This window comes from Lynx rufus, unplaced genomic scaffold, assembly GCF_022079265.1.
Source record: "Lynx rufus isolate CCGP_SWC_20201006 ecotype Redwood Valley unplaced genomic scaffold, mLynRuf1.p SCAF_8, whole genome shotgun sequence".
NCBI classification, from domain to species: Eukaryota; Metazoa; Chordata; class Mammalia; order Carnivora; family Felidae; genus Lynx; species Lynx rufus.
Window position 1 is genome coordinate 59,150,119 of NW_025814896.1, and position 12,680 is coordinate 59,162,798.

The window sequence follows — 12,680 nt, forward strand, 5'->3', positions numbered from 1 at the left end:
ACTTTTCAGTTCTGTCCTAATTAACAGTCACATTTTGTCAGGGACTCCTTTGTCAAAACCTGAGGGTCATTTTGATGGGAGTTTTCCTTTACTTCTCTTTTGGGTGTTGGATTTAACTGCCTCTCTGAGGACATTGCTAGTTGGACCATGAGCCTGTGCAAGGCCAGCTACCATGTGTCTAGTTCTACAACAGCTTTGAGGAAATACTCATTTTAAAAGCCCTACCTCCACATTCTCTATAGCTTTTCTTTAGTATCACGTACTCCGTGTTTCCCAGCCTTTCAATTCTCTTCGAACAAATGTGACTGGGTTGATTGCCGTGTAGGGGACTCGCAGGGGAGCCCTAATATCGCTGTCTTCTATACTCACGAGGACGTCCAGATTGAGTTTGATCTGATGCCTTGACTCAGGGTCGTACAATATCGCTGCTGCCTCTTCAGCAGCTCTGTCGGATCCCTTGTGAGAGCATGGAAAACGTGGGCCAAACAATTTTTTAAAATCGGAAAGTAATTGCTTTTAATTTTTAATGCTATTTTTTGTTATCCGTAAAAGTGTTCCTTGTTGTGTTAAATGCTATGTTATTCCAAACACACCTGGGTTTTCTGGCGTGCACTCTGCTCCCCAAAAGACAAATAAATGCCCTCGGTTGGGCAACCTGCAGCTGTGAGAACAAGATGTCTTTTTCCCTCGCTCCTCCCCCTCTCAGAGTGAGGGGCGGGGAGTCAAGTCCTGCGGTCCCGAGCTGCCTCCCAGGAGGGGCGGAGGAAGAAGAGTCTAGGCGCTCCTCGCAAGCGCAACGGAGAGAGGAGGGGGGAACCTGGCAGCCGGGATGGGACTTCCTCCCTCCACTCCGGAACTGTGCGCTGGAGCGGCCGGGACTCGGAAACCCAGGCGGCGCCGCGGGAGCGGGCGGGGTGGCGGTGGGGGCCCGGGGGCGGGCCCGGGGCGGGGCCGCGGGCGGAGCCGGGACGGGGGCGGGGCCTGCGCGGCTGCGCGGGCTGCGAGCCTGGAGCTGCGCCGGCCGCGCTCCCGGGACTCTGAGAGCGCAGGACGCCGGCTGGCTGCGGTCCTCGCCGCCGCCGCCTCCTCCCGAGCGGGCTCGGCCCGGCGCGGCAGGCGGCCGGGGCGATGTAAGCCGGGGCCCGCGGGCGCGGTCGGACCGCTGCGATGTGGCTCAAGCCCGAGGAGGTGCTGCTGAAGAACGCCCTGAAGCTCTGGGTGACTCAGAAGAGCAGCTGCTACTTCATCCTGCAGCGGCGCCGCGGGCACGGCGAGGGGGGTGGCCGCCTCACGGGTAAGGGGCGCGCCGGGGCGGGCGGGCGCGGCGGGCCGGGCCCCGGACCTCGCTCCCTGCCGGGCCCGCGGCCCCCAGCCCGGGGTGCATCGCAGGTGGCGATTTCGTGGGAGACGCCGGGCCGGGACGGCCCTGCCTCGGGCTTGTTTTCCTTTCTTCTGTATTTCTCTTGCAAGCCCCCGTCGAGGTTGTGGCAGAAGGGACTTGCGGGCTCGTGCGTTCTTGCGGGAGAGGCAGGTGCCTTCGCCTCTTGGCCCAGTGACCGCCTGGAGGCCAGATTCGGCTCAGGAATCGAAAGAGAAGCGCCGGCTGGAGCTCGAGCCGAGGGAGCGAGGGCCGCCCCGGGAGGAGCGCAGGCCGCTGTGCGGGGCCAGGTGACAGCGGGGTGCGGCCCCGACTCGGCCATCTGGATGCGCCCCGACGTTCCAGGTGGTGTCTCGGCTGGGGACACACGGACGGCCCACCGCCACCGACCCTGGCAATCCCCGGCTGTCGGGCGTGTGGGCAGGGCAGGCTGGGGACCGTTTGCGCGCCCGGAGGAGAAGCCGAGGCAGTGCGAATCCCAAGCTTACGATCTTAGTAGCAAAATTGAGCGGGTCAGTTACCCCCTCCCCCACTTGTTTCTTCCAAGCAATGATAGGAGGAAAAAACTCAGGCTTGTAAAATTTATGAAAAAACAAAGCAATTTTTCTAAAACTTACTATCCAAGGCTCCGTGAAGATCAAGCATTTGAAAAAATTGAGGCCAGCTTGCGTAGTTGGGCCACCTGTTTAAATGGGTCAATGGAAGAACAGTTTATTAGACTTTTTCATTTGTGTCTAGAGGATCTATATGGAATTTCCGAATTTTGGAATCTGAAATAAAGGAGACCTTAGATCTTTTTCCCATCACATCCCTCCTTATACTGAGAATCAGACCATGGCTGGAGAGAGAGAGGTCAAGGGACTGAGCTTGGGTCCCTGGCCTCACTGTTGGTAACTCCACTGTCTGCTTATTCTGGGGGAAGCCCTCCTGGAGTAAAGTTTAATGGGGGAATGTGATCAACAGGCCCTGAAACAGAACCAGGTGCAAAAGGAATTACCCTTCCTGTACTTTAAACCCGGAAGGTGAGAAAGCTGGTAGTTGGATTCCTTAAGAGGATGGACTTCACTGAGCCTCAAGGAGTGGGTATGACTTGGTGGCATTCTGGACGAAAGAGTAGTGGGGTAGTTGAAGAATCTGGATGAAAGCGATAGTGGGGTTACCTATGGTGGTGGTGAGTAGTGAGGACAGGTGGGCCTGCTCTGGGAGCAGTTTTAAGCTCTGAGGGAGGGAGTTAGTATAGGAGGCAGGAGTAAATGGTCTCCTTTAGTAGAGGGTAAGGACAGGGTTTGAAGGTTTGTGAAATGGGAAACATGGAACATCTGCCCAGAAAGTGTTTTCATCACTTAGTTCATGCTGACTGTGTGGGGTGCTGTTGAGGCTGCTTTGGGAAAGACTTCGGGTTATTCGCCATCTAGCAAGGGAGACAGGTCCAGAGAAGCTGGACAAAGCCTCAGCTATGATGCTGATGGAGATTCAGGAGATTCCAGAGAGCCTGGCTTTGTTGTCCAGAGTCTGTATCTGTGATGAACTCAAAATGATGCAGTCCACCTCCTTTTTGCATTCCAAAATCAAGCAGATCTTTTTTATTATTTTATTTATTTATTTTTTAACGTTTATTTTTTTTTTTGAGACAGAGAGAGACAGAGCATGAACAGGGGATGAGCAGAGAGAGAGGGAGACACAGAATCTGAAACAGGCTCCAGGCCCCGAGCCGTTAGCACAGAACCCGACACGGGGCTTGAACTCACGGACTGTGAGATCATGACCTGAGCCGAAGTCGGATGCCCAACTGACCAAGCCACCCAGGCGCCCCTATTTATTTATTTTTTAATTTTAGAGTTAGAGTGCCAGCTGGGGAGAGGAGCAGAGAGAATCTCAAGCAGGCTCCAAACTCAACAAGTAGCCCAGTGCTGGGTTTGATCCCATGACCCTGGGATCATGACCTGCGCCAAAATCAAGAGTCAGATGCTTAACCGACTGAGGCACCCAAGTGCACCAAGCAGGTCTCTTTTATCATACCTGTGGCTTTGGCCTTCCTTGGTGTATACTTCGGTTTGGGCTTACAGTGAATATGCACAATATTCTTAAAGGCAATAACGATCAACCAAAAAAAAAAAATACCCCATGAAAAGACAGATGACACTTTATTTCTCAGGGACTCTGAACCTCCTGTTGATTGTGAAAGCCTGACATTTCCTAGGCTGCTTTACCTTCAGACATTTAGCTGGGTAGCAACTAACGTAGCTGTGCTGATTGAGCAACCCGGAGTTACCACATCCACCAATGAGCTGGTCCTAACCCAACCACTTATGAATGTTATAAAATCAAGACTGTGTGACACAGAGGGCAGCTTAATGTTGGTGGTGGTTTTCAGAATATGTAGAATTCTGATTTGGCAGATTTTGAGCAATTTAGAGTTTATGAAGATAATGAGGGCTAGCATGATGGGTATTCTGACTGGTTGTAGGCTTTTCTTTGGAGAGAAGCAAGTAGAGGTGGTTAAGAGGGGTTGGAAATAAAATGTAAGGGAGTGGTAACGAAGTCTTTTTTTTTTTTTATTCTGATTCTGAATTTGTTATTCATAGGAGCTTAAACATATGAGGTCTCCATTGGCATTTAGTCTGACATGTTTAAAAATTGCCTACCCTCAGAAATACAAGGTTTTGTTTCATTGAGGAATATAATCACTCTTCCGACTAATACACACATTCCCTATATATATCTTCAGTTTTATTTTCTCCATAGCCCTTTCTCACTTTCTAATATACAATATCGTTGATCATTTTGTTCATTGTTTCTTCCTACTGATTGTTCTATGAGGGCAGGTATTTTACCTATGATGGTGCCTAGCACATAGTATATGCTTATTAAACATTTGTAGGGTGACTACATGGAAGAACATATGCATGAATGATGGATTCTACTTTTCGCTAAAAGTTGGGTGAGAGTGGAGGCCCAGCTTTTCTGACTGAGGCTGAGCTGATCACATGGGATGGGAACATTCTCCTCTCTCCTCGGCTTCCTGTTTACCTGGTAGTCTGACCATTGTGGAAAGCTGGAGGGAATCAATGGGAAACAGAGATCTCCTCCTTCTGTCTTTTTTTTTTTTTTTTTTTTTTTTTTAAGTAGCTCCCTTTGAGAGGGAAGGATCATGGCACCAGCTTCTCAGGCGGCCTCTGTTACCACCCCTTGGGACCTGTTTGGAGAAGGAAATCCTGGGCTTGGGGACAGTAGTGGGAGGCAGCGACCTTATCCTCCAGTTAGAACATGGTGTGGCTGAATACAGCATTATAAAATGTTTCCAAAGCTCCTGGGACAGAAGTGATTTTGCTCTGGAAGGGAGGAAGTCAAGGTATAAAAGTATTCACTTGAATACAATCTCCAACCTGTGGGAATATTTTTTTATTATTAATTTTTTTTATTTCAGTGTAGTTATCACACAATGTTACATTAGTTTCAGGTGAATAGGAATGTTTGTTATGAAAGTTCAGTCAGCTCTGGGAGAACTGAGTGGGAGAAGTTAGCATTTGGGAGGTGCAGACAGAAGAACACATCATTGTTGCCCTCTCCTCCAGTGCTCCCTGAAGCACTTAAAATGAGCAGCACAAATGTAGCTTTAAAGACCTAATGTCACCACCTGGATATGCCCCTCTAAAGGATTTTATTTTTCCGAGTTCTATTATGTGCGTTTCTGTATAACCTTGTAGTTCTTTTCCCAAAGACCCTGGCAGTTAAAAAGTTGTAATTTGAAGAAAATATTGATGGCTTCTACTTTTCAGGATGTTTACCTTCAGCCCCTGTTGCTGTCATTGCATTTATAATAGTTAGGAGCTAACAATTTCCTAAGTAGCTAGGGTCACAGGGGGAAGTATGGTGTAGTGGAAAATAGCGACTTTGAGTCAAGATAAGTCTGTTACAAATCTGGATAGAGAGGCCTTGTGCTAGTTTATTTGGTTTGAGTCTTAGTTGTAACAGCCTCAAGATAGGGACAATAAGGAAGCTTACTTTAGAGGGTTAGAAACTTTTCCACTGTGGCTGTACCATTTTACATTCCTACCAGCAATACACAAGGGTTCCAATTCAAACAAAGCTTAGGATTAGAACTATATGAAGGGCTTATCTGGGCTTGCCACCTAGTCTGTTTGGAAAAAAAGAGAAGGAACACTTAAAAAATTGACTAACAAGAGGGCTTCTTAGAATAAAAGTGTTGTAAAGAAGTTTGCATTAAAGTGAAGGATATAAAAAATACTTATTACTGCAGTATTTAATAAGTATAATTGGAAAGTTAAATATAAATTTTTTTTAGAGAGCATGCATGAGCAAGCAGGGAAGAGGCAGAGAGAGAGAACCTTTATTTTAATGTGTATTTATTTATTTTGAGACAGAGAGAATGCATGCGCAAACAAGCAGGGGGAGGGGCAGAGAGGAGAGAGAATCCCAAGCAGTCTCTGCACGGATAGCCCACATGGGGCTCAGTCTCATTAACCACAAGATCATGACCTGAGTTGAAATCCAGAGTTGTACGCTTAACCGACTGAGCCACCCAGGTGTTCTAGAGAGATAATCTTAAGCAGGCTCCAGGCTCATCATGGAGCCCAGTGTGGGGCTTGGTCTCATGACCCTGGGATCATGACCTGAACTGAAACCAAGAAGTGGACGTTCAACCAGAATGTGACTGAGCCACCCAGGTGCCCCAGAAAGTTAAATATTAATTTTTATTTTTGTTTTAGTTTTATTATTTTTTTTTGAGAGAGAGAGAGAATGTAGGCAGGGGAGAGGGGCAGAGGGAGAGAGAGACAATCTTAAGCAGGCTCCATACTCAGTGCAGACCCGATCCAGTGACCCAGGGATCATGACCTGAGCTGAAATCATGAGTCAAATGCTCAATTGAATGAGCCACCCAGGTATCCCAGAAAGTTAAATATTTATTTGTTTATATCTTAAACTATTTTTAAGAATTTATTTTCTTTGAGAGAGAGCGTGAGAGCAAGTGGAGAAAGGGCAGGGAAAGAGAAACTCCTAAGCAGGCTATATGCTGTCAGTGCAGAGCCTGAAGCAGGGCTTAATCCCACAAACCGTGAGATCATGAACTGAGCTGAGGTCAGGAGTCAGATGCTCAACCTACTGAGCCACCCAGGTGCCCCAGAAAGTTAAATATTTAAATAGCAGTTTGTGCTAGCAGGATTTGTTTTACAGAGCTTCTTTGAAATCCTTTGTTAAATCCTAGTAAATAAAGGGAACTTCACTTCGGTGTTGCAGGCGTTGAGTGACTGTGCTCAGAGTGAATTGTCTACTTGCTTTGGGACAGTGTGCCAAAGACGGGGGGATATGAAACTGACACCAGGGATTTGTGTGTGGTCACTAGCCTTGCTCAGAATAACTCTGTTGAAAAATTGGAAATTGGTGAAGCCCAGCTTGAGTGTTGACTTTCTTGGCTATAGTCTTGCTCAGGTAGCTGAATTTGTGGGTGGATTTTTGCCCTTTTTTTCTTTGACTTTTTTTTAGTTTGTTTATTTATTTATTTATGAGAGAGAGAGAGAGAGAGAGAACAGGGGAGGGGCAGAGAGAGAGGGAAAGAGAGAATCCCAAGCAGGCTCTGTAGTCAGTGCAGAGCCATGTGTAGGGCTTGAACTCATGAACCATGAGATCATGACCTGAGCCGAAATCCAGAGTCAGACGCTTAACCAGCTGAGCCACCCAGGTGCCCCTTGACTTTATTTTAAGTAGGCTCCACTTGAGCGTGGGGCTTGAACCCAGGACCCTGAGATTAAGAGTTGCATGCTGTACTGATTGTGCCAGCCAGGTGCCCTTGAATTTGTTGGTGGATTTAGTCTTTACTACCAACAAAATTCTTCAGTTCAGTTGGGCAGCCTTTGCATTGTGTAGACTTCCCAGGTATTGGCTCCAGAGTCTTACATGCTTTGGTCTTATTTTCCAAAAGCACATTAAGGAAGGAACACAAAGGAAGTACTTTGATTTTAAGAGCATAAACTGGAAGATATCTTACAATACAGATATACAGGTAAAATAACTGATACGTTTTTAAGGGCTGATAAGCCATTAATAAAACGTTGGGGTTTCCAACAGTTGCATTTAATTAAGGCATAATAAGGGCACTGTAATTAGGTAATCAAACAAGGCAGAGACTGTGTCCCTCGAGGAATAATATGAGGTACAAATGTGTGGGTGGTGCAGTAGCGGAGGCTAGCCATTTCAGCCTAATTGGAACTCTTTAGGAAGAGCTGAAAATGATTGAGAGGCTTGTAGCTTTTAAAGAATTCATTTATTAGCTGTGAAGGGATAGGATTTTATGATCTTGACTCTATATTCTGGCAGCATTGGATAGAGGAGGAATTTATTTTAAATGAAAGTAGTAAATCTGATCAAATTTCCAAGACAGATTTTCCCCCTAACTTAAAAAACTTTAATCATCTGTATTGAAAAGCAGCCCTGAGCATATTTTAACAGCTGTTTGGGTGTTGCAAGAGCTATTATTCCGCACGACCTCTCAGGCTCTTTCTCCTTCACCTTCTCCTGGTAAGGACAGCTTGTCAGGCACTTCCCAAGACCTTCACCTGCTGTCCCCTCCGCCTGGGGGTGCCCTCACCTCCCCCTCTGCCTGGCTAATTCTTCTCTCCGTTTGACACCCTTCAGATCTCAGCCTGAGCTCTGCTACCTGGCGATGGGGCACTGGACCCCTCCCTCCTCTGATCCTTTTACACCTTAGAGCACTCACCACTGTTTCCCATGATGTGGCCCTTTGTGGCTTTATCACTTTCTAGGGAACCAGACCATGATCTCCAGGATGGAGATCCCAGGTCTGTGTCCCTCACCACCATGCCTCCAGCACTGGAACAGTTTCTGTTGCTGCAACACTCAGTAAATATTTAGTGAGTACATGGATGTCCAAGTAGAATTGATGAGTGTGAGCCTCTGAGGCTGAGAAATGTTTTGTATCATCCTGGAAATGGGAATTATGCAAAAGGCAGGAATAAATAATAGAGTGTTGTCATTGCTATTTCTCACGCCTGCCCTGCGTGCCTGTAAGGACTAGCGGTAGTTTGTCAGCTGCGCCAGCCCAGCTGTTAGAACTGCCCGTTGGTAACCTTTATGTAAATGATCCTGTACAGACCCAGGAATGATTTCCCCAGTACATCACCAGCCAACTGACACAGCTCTGTGAAGTTGAGTCATTAATATTCTTGAACATTTGGTGGGTCTGTTGTTCCACCAGATTTTATTTTTCTGCTTCCTGCTTTTTACTTTAAAAAAAGGAAGGAAAAATCAGCAGCAAAATAAACAGCCACAAATAAGTTCTCCTTAAGAAAGGGCACTGTATTTTGTGGTTGGTTTTATTCTGAATAAGTAGTCACTGATGGAGAATGGACATTTAAAAATAATAAATAGGATGGTAGTTTGCCTAAAGTTTTAAAATATGAAATCTGTGTGCATGGGAGTACATAATGTAAATATAAAGTATAAGTAATACAATACCTATCACCTGTTACTAAAAAAATAGAGTATTTCCAATGTTTAAGAGATCTCTTGTGTGTTTTCCTGATTATATTCCCCTCCCTAATCAATACATTGTTGAGTTTTGTGTGCTGTTTAAACTTTATACAAAAGGAATAATAATTTACTTTGTTTTTTCTGAAGCTTGTTTTCCACATCCCAGTTATATTTATATTTATAGTTTTACATATATATGTGTATATATATAGTTAATGTTTCCCTAACATTGAGCCATGTTGATGCATATAGCCGCATTCATTCATTTTCATTGATGGGAATGACTCATTTATTCGTTCTTTTGTCAGCTCATATTTGGGTTTCTAGTTGTTTTTATTATTACAAATAATACTGCTATGAACATTCTTGTATAACGTTCATATGTGTGAAAGCTTCTCTGGAGAATATACCTGTGAGTGATCTTGTTGGGTATATCAGCCATAATGGGTTAGGTTATGCTGTGGTAACAAACATCCCAAACATCTCTGTGGATCCACATTAGTTTATTTCTCCCTCATGTTGTATATCCAATGTGGGTTCCCAAGGTTCTCTTGTAGGCATCCAAAGATGGGCTGATGGAGGCTCCATTCCTAATGCTTCCATGGTTACATGGTAAGGGGGAAAGGAATTTGGTGACTCTCATGTTGGGTTTTAGAACTTGTAGTTGGAAGTGACACCTATCCCTTCCATTCACTTTATTTAATGTTTATTTTTTTTCAGTCATCTGTACACCCAACATAGGGCTTAAACCCACAACCCCGAGATCAAGATTTGCACACTCTTCCCACTGAGCCAGCCAGGTTCCCCTGTATATATTTTAAATAAGCTCTACTCCCAGTGTGGGGCTTGAACTCACGACCCTGAGATCAAGAGTCACATCCTCGACTGACTTAGCCAACCTGGAGCTCCTATTCAGTTTATATTGGCAAAAGCAAGTCACATGGCTCAGTAACCTGAAAGACATGAGGAAGTATGATTTTCTTAATTTAGGAGCTGTGTGTGTGTGTGTGTGTGTGTGTGTGTGTGTGTTGTTTGTGTGTGTACATGCACATGTGTCTGTGTGTTCTGTATTTTTTAAGTATTAAAAATTTATCACTTTATGACTGGACTTTTTTAATTTTGGGTCTTTTGAAGAACTAACATTCTTAATTTTCATGCAGTCAGGTACAATCTTTTCCCCCAAGAGTTTGTGCTTTTTGTTACTTGTTTAAAAACAAGTCCTTATAAGGGAATCTCCAGGATGATGGTGAAGGGAAATCGTAAAATGACAGCTCAGAGACCCCTCAGTCCAGATGAGAGCAGGGCAAAAGGCTGCAAGACAGGTCCTAGGGGAAGAGAGATTGGTAGAGCACCTCCCATCCTTGCACATGTTGAAGGAAGGTCTGTGCACTAGGAGAGGAATTGTGGGTAAATTATTGATAAAGCTAAATCAGCCAAGAATTCTTGGCAGTTGTTAACTGCAGGGAAAATAAAAAGTTGTGTAGGTTAGCCAAGTTTCATAGTTTTACTACAAAGCTCAGCTCTCTATAAATTCAAGAACTAGTGATAGGGGTGCCTGGGTGCCTCAGTAGGTTGGGCATCCAATTTCGACTCAGGTCATGATCTCACACTCATGGGTTTGAGCCCCGTGTGGAGCTCTGTACTGACAGCTCAGAGCCTGGAGTCTTGCTTCGGATTCTGTGTCTCCCTTTCTCTCTCTGCCCCTCCCCTCCCCCCCCCCCCCGGCACTTGTAGTCTGTTTCTCTCTTCTCTCTCTCTCAAAATAAATAAACAATAATAAAAAAAAAGAACTAGTGATACAATCAGAGATATGAAGGTAAATGCAAAAAGAATCCATTAAGGATCGAAGCAATTTCCTTCAGGGGCTGGGAAGTGGGAGTAGGGAAGGTCATGAGGGAGCTGTTGTGTTTCTCACTGAGCCTGGTAGAATTATTTGTTTTTTTACATGCACATGTAAATTGGATAAAATGTAGACTGAATCTAAAATTTGGGAGAGCTTGGCAGTTTTTCTGGTTACCAGCACCGTATGTGTAATGGGGATAAGGAGAGGCATTGAAGCAATGTTTCATTCTTGCCTCGTGGACCATGATTACTCTTGGATTACCCATGCTTCAGATATTTGTCCTCTCGGTAAACTATATTTAGCCTTCAAAATGTCTACCATGTGTGGGGTGTGTCAATTTCACGGAGGCTTAGGAACTATTTTCAGAAATGCATCTAATCTAGTCAGGTACTTTAATTTGAAATCAAAAGATAGCCTGGATTTTTTTTTCCTCCCTCTGGAGAAGAAATTGGTTTAGAGTTACAAGTTTATGATTTTTATCTCTTACCTAACCTCAGAGATGTGGTTCTGTGACTGACCCATTTCTTCTGGGGCTCAGTTTCTTAACCTGAAAAACAATTATTAAGTTGGTGTTATTTTAAGAGTTTTATAATAACAGTGGAAGATTTCATATTTCAAATTGTTATGTTTTCTAGATATGTTGTCAAAATCCCTTTTTTTTTTTAATTTATTTTTATTTTTTTGAGAGAGAGCAAGCACATGCATGCATGAGTGGGAGAGAGGCAGAGAGGGAGGGAGGGAGGGAGGGAGGGAGAGAGAGAGAGAGAGAGAGAGAGAGAGAAAGGAGGAGAATCTTAAACAGGCTCCATGCTCAGCTCAGAGCCCAATGTGGGGCTCGATCTCACAAGTGTGAAATCATGACCTGAGCTAAAATCAAGAATTGGACGTTTAACTAACTGAGCCACCCAGGCACCCCTGTTTAATTATTTGTATTTAAAGAAGAAAAAGCCAAAAGAACGTTTCTTTCAACAGTGTCAGGCCCTGTGTTCTCATGCAGCTTATCATCTAAAGGGATGGAAAAAGCTAGTGGTAGTGATGGAGTGATTATTAAACCATGAAAGAATTATAAATGGTGGTGAGTTCAGGGAGGCGAGGGCGATGAGAAGGAATAATGGGGAAGCTAATTTAGGCTGGGAGTGTCAGGAAGGATTTCTCTGAGGATCTGTTGTGTCAGCTAAGACCTGCAGGGTGCTTAGAATGGTGTTAGCTGGGTAAAACAGGGAGGAAAGGGCCTTCTGAGCAAAGGAAAGCACATGTGTGAGAGCTCTGTGGCCTCTGAGAAGCTGTTCTGGACAAGTTCAGTTTGATGTGCTTGTGAGTTGTCTAGAAAGGCTTGTAGAGGAGGAAAACACAGAGGGGACAGAGGAGTGGTCAGGAGAACAGGAGGAAATGAGTAGAGTGTATTTCCTAGAGGCCAAGAGAAAAGTGTATTCAAGAAAGAGGGAGGGGAGAGGGATGGACTCTGCAGTATGGTATGGAAAAGGCTCGAGGGACATTGGCTGCCTCAGGGAGAGTAGTTTGGGAGTGGATGGGTGGAGAGGAAGTAGGCATGCACGTGAGCAGCTTTATCAAGGTGGGACTTGGTAGGTTTTTGGTTGTTATTATAAATTTATTATTTGTTGGGGCTCCAGGGTCACCCAGTCAGTTAAGTGTCTGACTCTTGGTTTCTGCTGAGGTCCTGAATCTCATGAGGTCCATGAATCTCATGATTCATGAGTTCAAGACCCACATTGGGCTCTGCGTTGACAGTGCGGAGCCTGCTTGGGTTTTTCTCTCTCTGAAAATAAAGAAACTTAAAAAAAGAGAGGAAAAACCACAAATTTATTCTTTGTCAGGAAATGGAAGGTCTGTTGAATGCTGCATCTGTGGCTGCTGGGCCTTGAAGTGGTCATGGCTAGGCTTTGAATAGGTCAGTAAAGGAGGTAAGGCATCCAGGTGAGCAGGACCTCA

At 45.1% G+C, this 12,680-nt stretch overlaps 1 protein-coding gene across 5 annotated transcripts in view; it reads left to right on the forward strand.

Annotated features, from left to right (window-relative positions):
* Positions 1 to 1,055: 1,055 nt before the first annotated feature.
* TBC1D8 (TBC1 domain family member 8) overlaps positions 1,056 to 12,680 on the forward strand; it is a 110,844-nt gene continuing 99,219 nt past the window's right edge. For 3 of the 5 annotated variants that reach the window (XM_047068525.1, XM_047068526.1, XM_047068527.1), the window contains exon 1: positions 1,063 to 1,294. In XM_047068525.1, coding sequence (XP_046924481.1) covers positions 1,168 to 1,294 — 127 coding nt within the window. In that variant the 5' untranslated portion in view covers positions 1,063 to 1,167. Of the gene's footprint in view, positions 1,295 to 12,680 lie in introns of all 5 variants that reach the window. The other 2 variants (XM_047068530.1, XM_047068529.1) reach the window with 2 other exon arrangements.